Source organism: Ostrea edulis, chromosome 4 (assembly GCF_947568905.1).
Source record: "Ostrea edulis chromosome 4, xbOstEdul1.1, whole genome shotgun sequence".
Lineage (NCBI taxonomy): Eukaryota > Metazoa > Mollusca > Bivalvia > Ostreida > Ostreidae > Ostrea > Ostrea edulis.
The window spans coordinates 40,020,106-40,041,129 of NC_079167.1; the positions used below are offsets into that span (position 1 = coordinate 40,020,106).

The following is a 21,024-nucleotide window of genomic DNA, read 5'->3' on the forward strand; positions in this document are numbered from 1 at the left end:
TCATACAACACTGATAAAAATTTATAGAGGTTACACTAGAGAATTTTATGCAGCAACATGCATGTATTTTCAAATATTTTTTTTAAAACAAAAGGCCCACAGGCTTTGTCAGTCACCTGAGTATTAGTTAAGAGTATCATGCAATAGTCCCAAGGGCTTACAAATCTTTGACAATCTTCCTGTTCTGCATTTGATATTCAGCAGCAGTATAAAACAAGATGGGTTCTTAAAAACCATAAATGCCCCCCAAAAATACCCATATTTATAAAAAGGCTTTACACAATATATGTTATATTAACATTATATGACTGTCGCGAAAATCACATTTTTGGTACATCTCTTTCTGCTATTCCTAATTATGCAGTTAGCTTTTATATAGTATCAGCAAAATTAAAGAAGTCTTTGATAATTTTGGCCCCACCCTGGAAACTAAACTCCTACCCCTGGGATCATGAAATTTACAATTTTGATAAAATGCTACATAATGATATCTATTTAGTTTCAATTCAGTATCATGTTTTACACATAAACACTATATGCCAATTTTGGCCATGCCCTGGAGTCAGAACCTCTATCCCGGGGATCGTGAAATTTACAATTTTAGTAGAGGCCTTCCTGCTCTACTTGACTAATGTATTTATTTTTCTTACAGATGAATTGTGTACTTTTTAAAAAACTGTTTGAATTTTGGTAGTTTTTGTCCCATGGGTGCAGGAGTCCTGAAATTTACAATTTATGTCTCCCTTGTCCGAAACATGCCTCATACCAAATTTGAAAAGAATTGGAAACTTAAGGTGTACTTACCAAAAAGTTAAGAATGTGCAATTGTTATTCCATGACGATGATGGACACGCGCGTGCAATACATATATTATACAAATAAGGCCAACCGAAGATGTCAAAAGTTAAATTAATCAAGAATGAACTAAAAATGTTGACCTATTCCTTTCAACTAGGATGAAATCAAATACAGTAAAATATCTCTATCTTGAAGTCCGAGGGACCTCGAAAAAACTTCGAGATATCCAGAGGTTCGAGATATCCAAAATCGATCTTGAATATTTTTTTTGAAGGTGAATATTTGATGCATAGTATGAGATTTGCATTATAAACAACAACTCTGTTGCCGTTTCTTATAGTTGATAAATTGATATGGCGGAACTTCAAAGACAAACATTTCGGGTTTTTTAATATATATAAACATCCCATAGAATTCACAATGTGTTAGATGATCATGCTTGTATGCTTACTTTAAGTTTACTAATGTCTAGGCTCGACTGGGATGTAGCTATTGCGTTGTAGTGAAAGAACCCATCATGTAAGAAACAAAAAAGACGGATTTTAAAAAAAAAAAAAACTTTTAAATGTTCATTAAATAAAATTTTGTGTTTTCTCTGTCCTAGTTTTAATGATGAAGCGTGTATCATTAAATACATTATCGTTATTGTGAGCAATACCTTCCAGCACACTTCGACGATTTTGTGCGTTTATCTAACCAACATGTTATGATATAGCGTGTATCATTCAAAACACCATCCCTGGAATCGGGTGTGTTAGTTCATAATTGGTGGTGGACTTAATCCGTAATGTTGGAAGGCTTCACTAATCACCCACGCTGTTGAACCATTTATTGTGACCTTGGTCTACTTCGGAAAAGGCGAGCGTGGATTAGCGGTCATTAATTAAAATTGGTGTAGCCGCAGGTGTGAATTTGTGACTTCCGACGCCAGGTATGGTAAGCAGAGCGGAAAATTGACTGCACTTCGAGATAAACCCTGACTGGTGAATTTAGGGCATGGGACCTTGAAAATACTTCAACATAAGCGGGGTATTCGAGATTACCATGTTCGAAATATCAGAAGTTTTTAAAATCATTTATATAGGGATAATGGCCGGGACCGGCAGTCGACTTTGACTCAACCGGGGTATTTGAGATAAACCATATTCTCGATACAGATATTTTACTGTAGTTTACATTGCACATTATATATCACCATTATAGATAAATTAATCATATTGATTGATTGATGTTTTCCGCCACACTCAACAATTTTCCAGTTATCTGGTGGTGCCCAGTTTTTTATTGGTGGAAGAGAGAACCCAGTTACAATGTACCTGGGAAGAGACCACCAACCTTCCAAAAGTAAACTGGGAAACTTTCTCACTTACCAGCGCGAGCGGGATTCGAACCCGCACCGACAGAGGTGAGAGGCCGTGTGATTTTGAGCGCAATGCTCAAATTAGTTTGGAGATTTAAGAGGATGTGTTTGTGAAACACTAATGGCAGCAAAGTAATTATAATACCCAAAGACATGTATTGTCACATGTGAAATATGAAAGCACTATCACCAACCAATCAAAAGTTTTGGCTAAAGTAAATTTTTTTCAAAATTAGGCCAAACTCCTAGGTCAAGATCAAAAGTCAACAATTTTGATACTAAAAGAAAGGTCTTGTCAAAAGGGATACACATGTGAAATATGAAAGCCTTATCACTAACCGTTCAAAAGTTATGACCAAGGTTAAAGTTTTTCAAAAGTAGGTCAAACTAGGAGGTAATGAGGTCAAGAAGTTTGGTACCAAAACAAGACTTATCAATTGGAAAACACATGTGAAATATGAATGCCTTATTACTAACCATTCAATGTCATGACCAAAATTAAAGCTTCTCAAAAGTAGGTCAGACTCCAAGGTCATGAGGTAAAAAATTTTGCTACCTAAAAACAGGTATTGTCACAAGAAATACACATTTAAAATATAAAAGCCCTATCACTAACCATTCAAAAGTTATGACCAAGACTAAAGTTTTTTCAAAAGTAGGTCAAACTCCAAGGTGAAGGTCACAAGGTCAAAAATGTTGGTATCAATTAAAAGAAAGGTCTTGTCACAAGGAATACACATGTGTGATATAAAAGCCCAATCACCATCCATTAAAAGTTATGGGCAAGGTAGTTTTGGTATACAAACAGAAAGACAGATGGACTGACCAAAAACTATATGCCCCAGAATCTCTGATTACAGGGGCATAAAAATCATTCTTAGTACACATGTACCTTTAAGAAATGTCTTCAAATCATTTACCTGACCACCAAAATCCCAGGTACGGAATGTCACTGGTCCTTTTGACCACTTTTCTCCAACAACAATTTCGTTGATGTCAATGCCAACAGTGGAAAGAGTCCCGCCATCATGTCGTATTCCTGTGGCTGCCTGGTCAATCCTCTGGCTGAAATGCTGAAAATATATATCATATCTTTTCTAATCTAGTAAATAAAAAATGTTAACTATTTTCAATATTGCATGATTCTTAGATGACCCGTTGCTAAATACTTCTTAAAACTACTAATTCTAGACATTTTTTAACACCCCTCTTTCCTTTTTTTACTTTTATGTATATAAGTACAACTGTCACAAATGTTAGTCTTTGACTTTGACTCATGACCAAGGAAACATGAATTTCGTAATTTGCATTTCCTTAAGTTTTTACAAATTTGTTACAAACATAATAATGGACAATTAAGACAGTTTGATTCCTAGTTTTCAGCAAGAGTTGTCTATTCTTAATTTTTATGTAGGATTATGCTCATATGAAAGATGTAAATTTCCAGATATATAAAATCATTGAAAGGAAAAAAAGGGCATAAAAATAATATGTATTCCATAAACGGAACATTTAAATGTAACAACATAAATAGTAAATGGTTATAGCCGGTTTATTGCTATCTCAGCATTAACCATTCCAGAACATTTGAAAAATCCTCCTTTTTTAAACAACTACTGGAGATTCCTAAATATAAGCGAGGAGATTATTATTGCGTAAATTCGCGAGAGGCATCACTCACAAAATAAAATTACTCGCTTTTAATTTTCTGTTGCTAAAATACATACAAGAACTCATGATTAACAGACGACACTCAAATTCATGTTTAAGCGATTTGATATACATGTATACAAGTCATTTCACCATATTAAAAGTACACGCATAAAATAAGGAATGTACAGTATATGATTCATACTTACAGTAATTTTTTGAGTAGTTTTGCTATGTTTTCTTATTTCTCTTAGCAGCATTGTCTTTCCAATGTTATGCACTCCAACAAACATAAGATTCATGCAGTTGTAATCCTCTGCCCTACAGTTCATAAAACACAATATATCATGTACAATTACTGACGATTCTTAAAATACCTGAGAAGTACAATATTCACTGAACCCAATACACAAGGTGAATATTGTACTTTGAGGCTAGCTAAAACATTGTATTGACCAGAAAAAATGTCAATAATTGTTTTAATATATGATCTGTAACTCTGCCTTTCTGTTTTATCTTGACTTGAAGGAAAAGGCCAAGCAATCTTCCAATTGCAAGACCTATAGTCAAAAGCTATTAGAGACGCGAGTTTTCATTGGATGAATAATTGTAACCATTGTATATTTCAATCATATAATAGCAATCATTGTAAATTCAATATATATATGATATATAAGTGTAACCATTGCTTTTTCAATTCAAATACAATGTAACATTTAATTGTAATCACCATATATTTTTCATATATAATGAAATATCTAGTAAATGTAATCACTATGATTCATATGCATTGTAATATATCCGATTGTAACAACTGCATATTTATGCATGATGTAATATTCAGCTGATCCAATAGTAATGATCATAAATCTAATTTATATGGAATGTAATCTCTAATTGAAATTATTGCACATCTCATTTATCTACAATGTAACGTTTAATAATCCCTATATATCTAATTAATACTTAATGTTATAATAAGGTTTGATGTTAATATTACTCCTCTAGGATGGAGAGCAGGAATCCCAGTATGTCTTTGGTGCGTTTGTGAGATCCGTGCATTATGTCATGGATGGGTCCCTCCAGATTACACCTCTCCAGCTCCAACGTAAACAGACTCTTCAGCTTACCGATGTTTGGAGGCAGCTACAAAATAGAAATTAAATGTCCGAATGTTCTTCTATTGAACCATGTTCAGTTATAGAGTCATGTACAATTAAAATGTCAAGTTGCCAAACTGTGTACGATCAGAATGTCCATTTACGAAACCTTTATAGGAAAATCCATGAAAAACTTATCTAGTGTTTGAAGATGTCTTAATGACGGATTCTTGTCATAATTCAAACCAATTAGAAGATATGCACCATATGTATATTCACATAAGAAACATGCAAGTCATGGTGTCACTTTCCTTTTTTTTGCTTACAGTTGTAACAACACGACAATATGGACTGTGAATGATAGAGGTCTACATTTTGTATGGAATCATTGAAGTAGTAAAATATTTCACTTTACTCCTTAATCTAAAAATTTTAAATGTATTGATTTTTACCTCCAGGAGAACAAAATTACAGCAAAAATCATCTGTATGACTATGTGAATAACGGTATGGCTAACATAACAGAGAGTAGACAATTTACAAAATACAGTGGAGCCTCTGTAATCCGGACGCTTCATCTTCTGGATGATTTTTCTGGAGAATGGAATTTTCACACGTTATTTTGCACCATTAATCCAGGAATTCACATTCCGGATCTGAATGGTCATTTTTTAATACAAAACGTTGAAATGCATTGAAAATTGTAATTTAATTGTTAATCTGGGCAGTAATTTTTAGGGAGAAGGTCTGTCTCAGACAATTTTAGCAAGGCTAAAAACATAAGCCCCAATGTCTAATTAAAGCAATTACCTGTACCCTGTCAATGCCTAGCTCGATCGCTTAAATTGGGTCAGGTGGTATGTGATGATGTGTCAGTTAAATAGCACGTGCCAACCGAGACAGCATATTGAAAATTTTTGCACACTGAATCTATATTGCATGTAGCATTGAATTTTGTAAATAAATCTGTATCATTTTAGTCTTGATCAATAGCTTAATAGTATTAATAAATCAAATATCAATAAAATATGCCGTAATTATGTTCCCCAAACAAAGTTTGGGAACATATTGTTTTTACTCTGTTTCTTATTATTATTATTATTATTCTTTTTCTCCGGTACTTTTTTGTCCGGTAGTGTTCTCAGAAACTACAAAAGGGATCGATATGAAACTTTCCAGGATGATAGTATAGCGTTTGTAGATGTGCATAGTGATAGTCATTTTATCTGCACGTGCATTGCAATTTTGGTACAAAAAGTGGAAAATCAGAATATTAAAGGAAGCGATATAAAACCTATATAGGATGATAGTATATCATTTGTACATATGAAAAATAATAGTTATTTTGTCAGCACGCGCACGCATGCGCGTGCACGCGCATTACAAAATTTGTACACTAACTTTGGAATCAGTCTAACTTTTTTGTTGTTCATTGAAATGGCTTGAAATTCTTATCATAGGTAAATATTGAGACCCTTAACTGATTTGCATGGTCAAAATTACCAATTTGCACGCGCATGCACGTGCGCTTCATTTTGATTGGATAATACTAAAACGTTTGTAACTATCTTATTTATGAAGCGAATGAGATGATATTCACAGCATACGTAGACAATATGAGTATCTATATATTGGTGTAAAAAATGCCAACGCACACGCGCATACAACGTTTTTCAAATGTTCAATTTTTAAAGGACGATAATGTTTTTGTTTTTCATCAAATTCTATTGATATTAATGGTTTAGATGTGTCTTGGTACTCCTTACAAATTGCTGAGGTTAGAATTACTGCTCAGCACGTGCATGCACGTGTGCTGAATTCTGATTGGACGATTTTAAAATCGCTATAACTTCCTTATATTTGATGGAAACGTTATGAAATTCACACTGTGGGTATATGATACGCATGCCTGTTGAACGACATCAACAAAAATTCGGAATCATACACGCGTGCGCGTGTATGCGCGTGCAACGCTTTCTTTCATTTTTTGGTACTGAAATGACCATATTGAACGTACTACATGTAATTAAAGACTAAAATAAAATGATTTTTTGCTAGAGATTCACAAGAACATCATTTTTTAATTGGGGGAGGTTTGGGGAACATATGTAACGGTCCCCGTTACAATTAGAACTAGTTTAATATGTTTTTTATTAGATGTAGTATTATGAGATGTACTTATTCGTAAATTGATATCAACTTATTCAAATCAAAGGAGTGTATATTATACATATGTACTAGATTCTGGACTTTATACTGTTGATTGAAGTGAAATATGTGTGTATGTACATGTAGTAAGTTTTTAATGTATCAAATGCCACGCATGTAGAATGTACCTGATTACAATTGATTCTTGATACGATGTTGTAGAGCTTTATTGTTTTGGGTTTTTTAAACTCTGGGTAGAAGTCATCATCACTAGACTCGGTTACTGAGTCTAGCAGTACCTATCCTACCGGCCTGGCTAGCCTCAGTTACTGAGTCTGGTAGTACCTATCCTACCGGCGTGGCTAGCCTCGGTTACTGAGTCTAGTAGTACCTATCCTACCGGCCTGGCTAGCCTCGGTTATTGAGTCTGGTAGTACCTATCCTACCGACCAGGCTAGCCTCGGTTACCGAGTCTGGTAGTACTTATCCTACCTATCCTACCGGCCTGGCTAGCCTCGGTTACTGAGTCTGGTAGTACCTATCCTACCGGCGTGGCTAGCCTCGGTTATTGAGTCTGGTAGTACCTATCCTACCGGCCTGGCTAGCCTAGGTTACTGAGTCTGGTAATACCTATCCTACCGGCCTGGCTAGCCTCAGTTACTGAGTCTGGTAGTACCTATCCTACCGGCCTGGCTAGCCTCGGTTACTGAGTCTGGTAGTACCTATCCTACAGGCCTGGCTAGCCTCGGTTACTGAGTCTGGTAGTACCTATCCTACCGGCCTGGCTAGCCTCGGTTACTGAGTCTGGTAGTACCTATCCTACCGGCCTGGCTTGACTCGGTTACTGAGTCTGGTAGTACCTATCCTACTGGCGTACAACAATAGGTAAAGTGAGAAAATTACCATATTATGAAAATAATAACTAAATCCTTTATGTACTCGAATGTTGGTTTCAAACGAGTTTTGCTCCGTTATTATTGCATAAAAATAATAAGTGTGCATGAAGCAGTAGTAGTTCGTAATGTTACGAGCTCAGGAAATTCTTAGATCAACAGTGGACCATGGCGACTGTTTTGTCAGACTGCCAAACCTGTGATTGCCGACAGATGAAAATGACCGACTTCCTTAAGAAGTAAAAGTGTGATAAAATGTGTGAAGTGTAAATAATTATGTTTAGTTACTATTAATTGATTTATTTTTCAGTTACATATAGTGCTTAACATTTGTTTTTAGTGCATGCAATAGTTTTGTATATTTATTTGTAGTGCTAATATACATGTACAATGTAAGCATATGCAAATACACTGCACACGTATATTTCACATTTTAGAGCTTTGAAATGCATGTAAATGTTAACATTATTATGATTCATGTACTAAAGCAAATGGTTAAATCATAAAATGTGTTTAATTCACTACACATCAATAAAGTAAGCATATTAGTTAGGTATGTGGAGATCTAAAATATGCGATTCAGTTATCCGAATGTTTCATTTATCAGGACGATTTTGCTGGGAACCAAAGTGTCCGGATTAATAAGGCTCAGCTGTATTTTCAAACTGTTACTCCTCTTGATACCATTTTAAATGCTCTACACTTAAAAGGAAAATATTGAGAAAATGTTTTTCTTTCCTGTAAGATCCAACATCCCCTCTTTATTTTATGTCATTATGTAATTTAATATATCACTGTTAATAAATGAAAAGTCCTTAAAATCTAAGTCTACAACAATGACAGAAATAACAATGTGATAAGTTCTAAAATCATCAAAGGAAATTTGGTCTACCTTATAACTTTTGTTTGTAAATAGAAACATTTATGTGCATAGCGTTCAGGATAAAATTTGTACTAATAAAACACTGGCATAATACATATAGTGTTTGTTCTAATTTAATTCCAAGGTCCTCTAGTGTGAAAAGATTGTGACCTTTAGGTAATTAACTTTGACATCAAACCAAGAACAGCATTTTGCATGTGTGTGTGTGTGTGTGTGTGTTTGTATATACCATCTGTAGGCATCTCAAGACATCCAATGAATAAAATTGTAAAATTCATATCCAGACCTCCGTTTTGAGTCATATTTGTTTGATGTACAGTACTTTTAGAAACAGAATTTTTTTTTATGAAAACTCTTCATGTAAAGTATCATAGCTGAATAACAATACAAGATTTAACCTCTTTGATTCCTGTGAAGGAGAGAGACAGTCGTTTTAGTGCACTGAGGTTGCCAATCTCTGAGGGTATCTCTGACAGAGAGCTGTTGAAGCTGAGGTCCAGGCTGGTTAGATTTGGAAACAGCAGTTGCAGCTTCTCCTCATCCATACTAGAACTCAGCGAGCTAAACTGTAACCAACAACAAGTTCAAAAGCCACATCATTCACTCTCAAATGTAAAATTAAAAAAAAATCCCAATTATGGCAACCCCCTAACCATGCATCTACACTACAAACGGACTCTTGAATATTATTCACCTATTGTGCTCTTGTGGTTCTTCAGAAGAAGACTTTCAAATCCTTTTCCTACACACGTGGTTTTTAAAATAAAAAGTGCTGAAGAATTTTCCTATATACACTATAATTGTAAAATCCTTCTTATCATGCAATACCAATATCCCTTAAAACATTCTTAGACTTATGTTTGTAAATACATGTACAGTGATCCCCCGCTATATTGCCCCCTGTTATAATGCCACCCCTGCATATCGCCAAAAAATTTCAAAGTCCCGTTTTCCTCGCTATGTAAAACCCCGTTATATTGCCATCCCCTGCATACCGCCATCCGCCAACCTATTTACAGGTACGATTTGGTCAATTACCATTATAATCACGCCCACTAATTATCGCCAGTCAATGGCAGGACAATTTCAGTGAGCAGGCTTAGGCAATTATCCACTATAAATCCTCAAGGTATCAATTGAAAGTTTGGAGCAAATAATAAGTTATGTAAATTATAATCAACTGAGTTCAAATACCCAGTATTGTTTTTGAAATCTGAGTATGGCGGATACACCGGTCTAAGCGTGTTGGACATAAAACAAAAACTGGAAATCATTAAATACCCCTACCATTACTAGTCATTTACGGCTACTGGACGCCGAGATTATCCAGGCATTCAAAGCACGATGTAGTACATAAAATTTGTTTGATTTCTTATGACAGCTGTACACATATCCCCCTCCCCCGTTATAATGCCAAATTACCAAAGTACAAATGTTGGCGTTATAACGAGGGATCACTGTATTATCATGTCCATATTAGCAGATTTTGAAATTCCTTAAAGAATTGCAATTTCTTCAGACTATCGGATATCAATAACATACGCTGTCGGTACTAGCCCTGGCCTCTCTGTTGTGTGCTGACTTTGTGATGACTACTTTTACCAGCCTCCGGTTGCTCCCGAGGTTCAGAGTGTCCAGACGCTCCAGAATCCTGTGTTGCCGGTGTCCACAGGTCATCAGCTGTACGAAGCTGGTGTACGAATTTAAGGTATGCGGGGAGCTGGTGGGACGGACACTACAAAGTCATCAATATAGGTCTGACCAACACATTTAAATACTGAAACAATATCATTCTCACATACAGAAATTTTAATGTAGCATCCAGTAAACATTATTGATCGATTTATACACGACAGCTCAGTTAATCTTAATCAATTCGAGAATTGAAATGGACTGAGTATTGCAACAACCATTTGCAGCTCTGAATTTTAAATAATATTCTATCTATGAAATTCTGCAATTTCCATGTTGAAATATTTGGGAAACAAACATGTAAATTTATTTACCAAAATAAAGTCACTAAGAAAATCATATTAATGTCAACTTTTAGGTCATAAGTTTTAAATAGAAATCATGGGACTCATGTGTTGACCAAAACTATTTTCATATTAATTTACATTTCCAATGTTTTTGCATTTGGTATTTTTACAAACTGTAAAGAAAACCATTTCCTCATGAATGTGTTGCAATTGTAAACAATGCGCATATGAATTTTTATAAACATAGCATCTATTTTAATGACTGGGAATTCTGACTAAAATGAAAGAAGCTTTTTTTCCCATAGATGATTGGTATTTTACCTGACACCATTCCCAATGGCAAATATTATCAATTTTCCCCAATTCTAAGGCAAAAATTGCCCAATAAGAAACTGCTATAACATTGTAATTCACGGCTTGTAATTTGCTTTATGTTGTATAAGTGAACTAATTTCTTCACTTCCTCTTAAATAAAAATTAAGAAATGAAATAAAATGGTTCATTTGTAGAATTCTGAATGATGAATACTGCTTTATTCTTTCAAATATGACTTATTCAATATTAATTTCAAATCAAATGCCATTTGCTGATATAAAGAAAATTCACAATTTGTTCTATTTTTATGCTATTTTTCCCAATTGAATGGGACCAATCCCATACGGTAGAGCAAAAACAACGCTAGAGAGTAGAATGGAAATGTAAGAAATACAATTCAGTTTTGAATATACATTAGAGTGTGAATTGCAGTGCTTCCTGTCGATATTCTTCAAGAAGAGCATTAGCATTCATGAAAAGTATGCTGTCGTGAATTAAGTGTTACAGATCATACCCTCATCTATATTGTATTTTCAAAAAATGAAACTTATTTTTCATTCCTGAGAATACATGAGGGTATGAGCTGTGAAGGTAATGCGCTACATGCAGTACGCCGGTGTGAAGCATTGCAGTTCATAGTATCATATCAAAAAAGAAATTCATTTCTTAAATATATGCATTGCTTGGATGAGAGAATTCACAAATCAGATTTTGGTCATGATTGACGCAGGTGGCATAATGCTTTTTACAACCAGTCAGCTTAGAATAATGACAATTTTTTATCCTTTGTAAGAAAATGGTGGGAAATATATATATTTATAACACTGTCCATAGAGAATTGATGATTCCTTTACTAGAATAAAATTTGTTTCGTATATATCCCACTTACTTAACAAATCTATGCACACGCTTCAGTCAGAATTAACACTACACTATCAGTCAGAATTAACACTACACTTCAGTCAGAATTAACACTACACTATCAGTCAGAATTAAAACTACACTATCAATAAGCCTAGACTTTTGAACCAATATACACTGTACTGTCATCTGCTTTTTTTGGTAATAGTTGATTTGATAAGAAAATTATTTTTTAAAAGCTGAAATACTTCTTTTTAATATTTGGGTACTGCAATACACAAACAGCAAAAAGGGTAACATAACTAGTTACCTTCTGGTGCTGTAACACAGTCCGTCGTTATCCTCCAAAGACTGCCACGGTAACGTGTCGAGGAAATTATTTCCACTGAGATCTAACGTTTTCAGATGCTGTGGAAGCTGAAATAATCTCCCAACGGACGTGATTTGGTTTCCAGACAAATTCAAATTCTCCATATACGGGGACGTACAACACAGCCAGAAGGGAATTTCTGTCAATTTATTTTTTGAAAGATTAAGGTCTTGCAGTCCCCGATTCCTGGGACCCGAGCTACTGTCAAATTCACTATCCATCACAACCACTTTTCCTGACATCCAAGACAGAGCATGTTTCACCTCGATTTCTTCCACATCTGTCTTGGGGAGAGAGAGCATTGATGGAATGGAATCTTCTTCATAAATGTAACTACTTGGATGCAGGGCTGGATTTCCTTGAGAGGGCGGACGAGAATGCTTTGGGCGAGGCTCTGGTAGTGAGGCAATCTGATTGTGAGACAGGTTTAAATAAGCTAGACATTGCATGTCCCATATATCTGAGGGTATATCTGTCAGATTATTTTGTGACACTGAAAGATATCTTAACGTACACACAGCGAATAGGTAGTCTGGCAACTCCTCAATCTTGTTTCCATCCAGCAGCAATTCCTCTAAACAGACAAATAAGTTGTCCATGTCTGTGACATCAGGGAAATTTTTGATTTGGTTTTTGGACAAATTTAAGTAATGGAGAGAGGGGAGCTTGAAGAATACTGATGGAAACATGGATCCAATTTTATTTCGAGATATGTCAATTTTGGTGATTGCAAACAGTGCGAAAGGGTTATTGAGTGATGTCATCTGCAGCTCTGGGTTGTGGTGACAACTGATGTCAATTAATGCATCTTCCTTCACTGTCTCAATGTGTTGCAGATCCTGCCATTTGATGTGGACAGAATTCACTGGAAACTTTTTCTTGAAATCTAATTTTAGGGAGTCCAGGCCATCATAATTGTCCTCCTGCTCAGACATTTGCCTGTATAGCAATCTCATATCCATTTTGTTGATTTTATACTCATTCTCCACATCTTTACAGGTTCTGTATTTAAGAAGGGTGAACACCATCCTTGGTCTCTTCTCTACAGCATAATTAAACACCTGTTTATCTAAATCGTCTGCCCCGTACTTAAACAGTTTGTCTAATATAATGCTGTCTCCTCTCTTACAAGCCATCATGAGGGTGGATATCAGCTTTCCACTGTCATTCGCCTGGATGTTCACATCAGCCTTGTGTTTCAGCAGTATGTCTGTAATCTCATAGTAACTGCTACTAACAGCAATATGTAAAGGTGTGAAACCATTGCGACCTTGAAGATTAATGTCCACAGGATGATACATATTGGAAGATGAAAGCAAACTTTTTGAACCACTTCCAAACTGTTCCATTCTTAACTCAGGTTCAAAGCTCACATCACTTTTCTGTCTGCTTCGACCTTCATATGTCCTCTTCTGCTTCCTCTCACACTGGACACAGAAATCCAGCAGACATCGGACAATTTCAGCATTGTTCTTCTCAGCAGCCAGAAATAGTGGGCTCCTTCCTACTGCATCTTTAGCATTCACATCAAATGGAAGCTTGTAAGTGACCTGTTTGGATTCATCCTTAAAGTCCTCCAATGCATATTCTGGGTATTCCTGATACAGCAGTAGTCGGACTAATGACTGGTTCTCTGTTTCTATTGCCACATGTAGAGCTAGATTTTCATTGGCCATCTTTCTCTGGACAATGTCTGGACAGTGCTGTCAATAAATAAATAAAATGATAAAACTTCATAAGCTGTGTATTTGAGAATAATTATATCAAAGTGCCCCATTCTCTCTCCCTTATTGCAAGCTGCAAAGAACTACATAAAATTATGGCTCTTTCTGGTCTCTAAAATTGACAGTTGGGTTTTTTTGGCTTCAAAATTTATTGTGCTCTGACTCATAATCGAATATAGCTCAGATACTATTCTCAGTTTGACCAAAGTGACCTAATCATGATATCATCAAATTGAAATTTTCCTGTCATTTCCAATATCATAAATGATTATATCTCATTCCTCTCTCTGAAAACATTGAACGCAGGCCTGGCCAGACTTCATATTTAGATTCATCTTTTAAAACACGAAATAAAATACACTTTCTTAATTTGTAACGAGAAAAAATTTTGTTTTACGTTGGTCAAAAAAGGACAATATATGCGTAATCCATTGGCAAATCTATGGTTACGGTAAATAGTATTATTTTTTATGCAGTTCACTGTTTTGCTATGCAGAACCTTTAAAAAATGCTCTACAAAAAGCATCTGTCACAAATTTTATAATGCTTTGTAAAACTGTTTCTACCACTGCGTTGCTGTCAAATTTCATATTCTTGTGATCAATTTAGATAGATGATTTAACAGAATGAACAGTACTCACATAAAAGCACCGCAGCAAGATTATCACAATTCACTAAGATCCAATGAAAGCTACTTCATAATCTAACTTTTTCAATCAAATTGCAAGGTTAAATTAATGTTTTCCACTACAACATGTATTTATCCTTGGAATTAAAATGACGTCGAGGACTGTAATTGGCAGAGAATTTACAGTTTTAATGCCTTTTATGTAAAGAATGGATATGAATCTAAACTACATCATTGAAGGAAAATAAATATATAATCATATAAGGCCACACCAATTTGTAAAATATTTCTTCGGATTTTCAAACAAAAAAGTGAGGTGAGAGGGATTTTGGAGATAAAAATTAAGAGGCGAGCGAATACAAGAAATATAAATAATTTTGATTAAATTAAGTGTGATTTTAAAAAGCGAGTGCTTGAAAATAAAGATCTAAAATCATCAGATATCATCTGTTTACCACATGAACTTAATATTTTTCAACTTTGTTGATATAGTTTACAATAAATAAGAAGTATTTCAGGTTTCAAAGACTTTATTTTCTTCATATCTAATAGATATACAGTGGAACCCCGTTATTACATTCCCCCTTTATTACGTTAGTCCGCATATTACGTTGGAATTTCAAAGCACAAAACCATTTCTTAACAAACCTATATAAAATAGACCTCGTTATTACGTTGTCCCAAGATGCCGGAACTCAGTATTACGTTGTAAAAATTCTGACAAAAACGTAATAAACCCCTAATTATTCAATAGTGATTCTCAAAATAATAAGTCATTCACACCTTGGCTGCCCCAGGCAGTCACCATGTAAATTTCCTGGTCTGTTAGGGGATTAGAGACACTTGACTGATCACGCTTTGATAGATCTAGCAACATCAATACAAGTGAATACCCTGTAGCGAAGCCAGTGATAAGCAATTAAATGATGTTTATTTAGAAATTGTTCTCAATAAAATTTTCTTCATTTTTCATATTTTGATGATCAAAGAAAAAATAATTTCTCAACCATATGCATGTTCAGCATCGTGTGATTGCTTTCGATATTAAAACTGTATTTACGGACAGCATGCTTGTAAGACAAAATTTATCGTATCACAATTGAAACAGCTTGGATAACGGCTTGGATATAGTTAGGTGAGAAAAGGTAGTGTTCAATTAAAACAATTGTCAGTTATTCTGACATAATAGTTTGGGTGTTGTTAGATTTCGTCCATGAATACGCCGATCAAACTGCCCAGTGTTATCGGCCGATTTGTGCAAGGCATTTAGCTCAGTGAACATTTTAAAATCACTTGATATCTTTTTTTGATGTGTTCGTGAATTAGTGCCATCATTTAGTGTTATAAATGTGATCTTAATATTAGTGCATCATTTTTTAAAAAGTGGATTGCATTTGTTCTCCGTGTTTATCGTTGGTGAAAAAAGTGTGCAAGTGTTTTGTGTCGTCGTTTTGTTGGGGTTTTTTGGGATGGGATTTATTAAATTGTGTTTTGTATCGTGTAGTAGAGATATAACTGAAGAAAACGATGTTTTGTTATTTTTTGTTTTATGTACGAATGTTGAATACGAACCGGAACGAGTTATTGAGAGAAATTTACATGAACGCATTATGTTAAAGTTGAACAAAATGGCGGAAACGAAAGCAGATCTACAATGCTTATCATTTTTAGCATCCTTATTTATCCTACACAATAAAGAAAAGGGATGAAAACATGAAGAATTACGGACATTTAAGATAAGATGTAAATAAATCAAGTGTCCAAGTCTTTAAAACAAAGACAGTAGAGATATGTTCACACACACACCTTCACGGAGTATCAACGGAAGATAGAGTTTCCAAATGATATTTTTAATGGATTTCACAGGGAACGTTTATTACATTGACCTTGGTATTACGTTATTTTATCGTGACAAAATGGAAAACGTAATAACGGGGTTCCACAGTACTTTGCAACGTTAATTGATAAGGTCTTTTTGAAGAATTTTAATTTAGTTTCATTTCTACAAACTTTCGATTCAGATCTATGCATATTGCTTGGTTCATGTCCGGTTCTAAAATCTCCAATCTATCGATTTAGCATTTTCTTGAATTTTAATACTACAAACATTATCAATAATCACCAAACCTTTTGTGAATTTGTCGTTAACTGTTGGTTTGGTTAAGAATAGTCCTCAGTACCCCTTGCTTGTCGTAAGAGGCGAATAAATGGGGCGGTCCCTCAGATGAGACCACAAAAAACTGATACCAGTGTCACCGCAGGCATGGCACAATAAAGATCCCTCCCTGCTCAATGGCCACAAGCGCTGAACATAGGCTTAAATTTTACAGCCCTTCATCGCCAATGGTAACGTCTTCATGTGAGTGAAATATTCTCAAGAGAGACTTTAAACAATATATAAACAATAAGTTTATCGTACACTGTCAATGTTCTCTAATTAGTGGCATTGAATAGTGCTTCAAAATTTTCATCGGCTTCCAGTTTGATTGCATTGTAAGGAACAACTTCCAATCCAGTGTTATGAAGTATCGTACATATTAGATAGATATCATGAATAACTTAAAACACTGTATTACACTGTTTGGATATTTCTCGAGAGCATTTGTCAGTGACATGCATCAAGGTCGTTTGTGCACTTTTTGCAAAAAGGCAAAAATATTTCACGCAGATATTTTTGGTCACACGGGTGGATATTATTTTTAGATTAATATTATAATTTGGATTTATCACAAATATAAGCAGCGAATCCGACGAACTAGATTACAAATTGGCATGGCCTAAGATAAGAAAAAAATGTTGAAAATGCAAAATAAGAATAAAAGTGTGGTGTGATGCAGATTCCAACAATGGCAAAAATTGATGACATAACGACCTAATGACATAATGTACCTGGAGAAGAAGTTGAACACAGTCACTGTGTTCAAAATGACAAGCAATATGGATGGCAGCTGTTTCCTGGGAAGTACAGGAGATAGTGGAGGCCTCATGTTGAAGAAGTAGCTTTAGCATGGAGACATTACCACATTTACAAGCCCTGCAAGCAAGATAAATATTCTCATGTTACATGCAGACAAATACAATTGAACCATAACCAAGCAAATATGTTTTTATCGCAAATGAATGAAAAATTCAACTGTATGTTTCTAGATGTCTTCTTTCAAGACTGGATTTAATTTCAAAATGTTTTCAAATTGGAATGTTACATAAAATTCATCAATATTGAATTATTATTTTTCAAAATATACTTGGCACCAACACGATGGGGAACATGTACTCCAAGTTCAATGATCTTAGCCTTTTCAATTCTGTTTTTCCTTCACTATTACCCTTGAGTATGATCTTGACCTTTGACCTTGAGAGACATTAGACATTTTCTTTTCACCATGGGAAACATGTGTAGCAGTATTGATTATCCTAGCCTTGTTAGTTTTTATTTTTGGCATGCAGTGCTGATGGATGAACAGACACACACACAGAAACATGGCACCGAGCCATTATACAATCTGTCTATGATGGTTGAATATATGTGTATTAAATTTGATTACCCTATTGTACTTTCTAAAGAAAGTTCAGGTACATGTATATTGTTACTACTGGTTCTATCTTGTTATGTGTCTTTATAATTACCCATTTGAGTTTGACCTTGAAAAACAATAGCCGTCTCCCTCTAATCGTGAAACATGATCCAAGCCTTATAAGTAGAATGTACTGTTTTCATCTGACCCATCATGGACGGACGGACAGGAATGCATGCAGACAGACAGATGGACAGGAATGCATGCAGACAGACAGACGGACAAGAATGCATGCAGACAGACAGACGGACAGGAATGCATGCTTATCTATGATGGTTATATACAGATGTCTATGTGTGTCAGGTTTGATTATCCCATCATTAGTTCTGTTTCCATCTTGTTTAAAAATTTGTGCCTGAATGAATATCAATGTAAGTTTGATCTTGACCTTTAACCTATAATCCTGAAAAACAAAAAGCTTCTCTAACCAGTGAGAATATATGTGTACCACAAGTTGATGAACTGAGCCTTTTAAGTACTGTTTTTATATTACCCATAAAGTGCTGACAGATAGACAGATGAGCAGACACACTACACAATATCATAATATGACCTCTCTATGATAGGTATAAAAAGTTTCCATACCAGCAAAGGGGAGTTAATCCATCCTCAGTTACAGCACAGCTGACTAGTTTTACATGGATTGTTGGTGAGGAGTTACTCTCTAAGATAGTAGTCATTCTGGAAACATCCTCAGCATTGCAAGCCTCTGCAAATGCTACAAATAAGATCAGACTTAATGATTTCAAAAGTTGCTGACTAACCACTGATTTCATAAGTTGCTGTGAGTTTCATCAATTTTCACTAAATACTGTGAGTTTTATATTCATTTTCACTAAATACTGTGAGTTTCATAATCATTCTCACTAAATAATGTGAGTTTTATATTCATTTTCACTAAATACTGTGAGTTTCATAATCATTCTCACTAAATAATGTGAGTTTTATAATCATTTTCACTAAATACTGTGAGTTTATAATAATTTTCACTAAATACTGCGAGTTTTATAATCATTCTCACTAAATACCATGAGTTTTATAATCGCTCTCACTAAATAATGTGAGTTTTATGTAGAAATATTATGTGATTCATGGTCATTCTCACTTGATACTAGGAGTTTCATACTCACTCTCAGTAAAGAAAGAATGCAAACGTGAGCAAGCTCACATACCCCACACTCCCACATTGCTTGACAATGCCTCACATAATGAATGGTAATACTATGCATTACTGCAAGAACATGACAGATGGACTTGAAATTCCTTAGATTGTGTCCTTGTTAACTACAAAGTTTCACGAAATTCTATTGAGTGGACATAGAGGAGTTGCATTGACAAGAAAAGGACAGATGGGCTCAAAATCTTAAATTAAAAAGGGGCATAACTCTCAGAAAATTTATTGAATCAGGATTTCCTGGAAATATGCACATCTACACAGTGTGTCCTTATTAACTACAAAGTTTCACAAAATTCTGTTGAGTGGTCTCAGAGGAGTTGCAATGAGAGAACAGGACAGAAGGGCTCGAAATTCTAAGTTCAAATGGGGCATAACTCCCAGAAAAATCATTGAATCAGGATTTTCTAGAAATATGCACATCTACACAGTGTGTCTTTATTAACTACAAAGTTTCACGAAATTCTGTTCAGCAGTCTCAGAGGAGTTGCGCTGACAAGAAAGGGACTGACGGACGGGTCAAAAACATTATAACCTCTGCAACTTTGTTGCATGGGGTATAAATAGTAAATATTGAAACTTTTTATTACTCTCACTAAATGCCATGAATTTTGATACAATAGAACAAAAATAGTTACCTTTCAAAACTGAATCAAACACTTTTTCTCTTTTTTCTGAAAGAAATGACAGATAATTACCCTTTCATCTAAACAGCACAGTGTAACACATAATCAAGAGGCAACTCAGGGAAATGTTTATGTAGGTAATACAATAATCTTCTATAACACTAAATACTTCAAGGGAAAAGGTAAATATATTATTATACATCAATATGAAAATTCTATACAACATGTTATCTGATTGGTCTAGACAGTCAGGTGCAAGGGAGAGTAAAACTGCATATTTCCCTCAAACATATTTTTTTCAGAATTTTTCACCCCTTCGAGAGTCTTGTGCATTTTCTATAAATTTTAAGTCAAGGTAAACGTAGTTTATTGTGACATCACAATATATCATATGTCCAAATCAATTCAAGTAAGTGAATTTTCATAATTCTTAAGGGACTTTGTTTATACACGGGCTTCTGATACACAGTTAATGCACCTGGTTTTAGCTAGACCATGTTAGTGATAAGCATTCAAGGAGATAGGAAACACAAGAAATGGTTAGCATTTCACAGTATTTCGTTGCTTGTACAGTATACCTTCTAATACGGTGAAGGCGCGGTGTTACCGTTAGGGCGATCTCCTCTACAATCATAAATGACTGGACCCCAATTTCAAATCCATTTCTGTAGTCTTGTTTTGTTTCAGTATAATAAACAATTTATTGTATGAATATTTGGGAGATATGAAGATTTATTCACCAGAGAAAAATCATATTCCCCGCGGGCACCTTTTCCTGGCTGAGTAGATTTTCATACCTCCTTCACTATTATGTAATAAATGTTGACTTCCTATATTTATCCATCACTCTCTGATATTACTTGTCAATTAGTACTGTGAGAAATTAATGTAACACGAAGACAAATATTCATTAAGTTAGCCACGTACTCACCCTCAAATCA

The 21,024-nt window shown here is 34.9% G+C and overlaps 1 protein-coding gene and 1 long non-coding RNA gene across 5 annotated transcripts in view; one reads left to right on the forward strand and one right to left on the reverse strand.

Annotated features, from left to right (window-relative positions):
* LOC125671188 (uncharacterized) overlaps positions 1-8,924 on the forward strand; it is a 43,623-nt gene extending 34,699 nt beyond the window's left edge. The window contains exons 6-7 of one of the 2 annotated variants that reach the window (XR_008802403.1): positions 2,058-2,203; positions 4,817-8,924. This is a non-coding gene — a long non-coding RNA (uncharacterized LOC125671188). The remainder of the gene's footprint in view (positions 1-2,057; positions 2,204-4,816) is intronic. The other variant, XR_008802404.1, reaches the window with a different exon arrangement.
* Positions 1-21,024, reverse strand: part of LOC125671160 (leucine-rich repeat serine/threonine-protein kinase 1-like) — a 134,147-nt gene that overhangs the window by 93,366 nt on the left and 19,757 nt on the right. For 2 of the 3 annotated variants that reach the window (XM_048906664.2, XM_048906665.2), the window contains 9 exons: positions 20,096-20,131; positions 18,869-19,001; positions 17,598-17,742; positions 12,297-14,059; positions 10,374-10,566; positions 9,230-9,397; positions 4,809-4,954; positions 4,018-4,129; positions 3,079-3,231 (listed from right to left, as the gene is read on the reverse strand). In XM_048906664.2, the coding sequence (XP_048762621.2) occupies positions 3,079-3,231; positions 4,018-4,129; positions 4,809-4,954; positions 9,230-9,397; positions 10,374-10,566; positions 12,297-14,059; positions 17,598-17,742; positions 18,869-19,001; positions 20,096-20,131 (2,849 nt within the window). Of the gene's footprint in view, positions 1-3,078; positions 3,232-4,017; positions 4,130-4,808; positions 4,955-9,229; positions 9,398-10,373; positions 10,567-12,296; positions 14,060-17,597; positions 17,743-18,868; positions 19,002-20,095; positions 20,132-21,024 lie in introns of those variants that run through there. The other variant, XM_048906666.2, reaches the window with a different exon arrangement.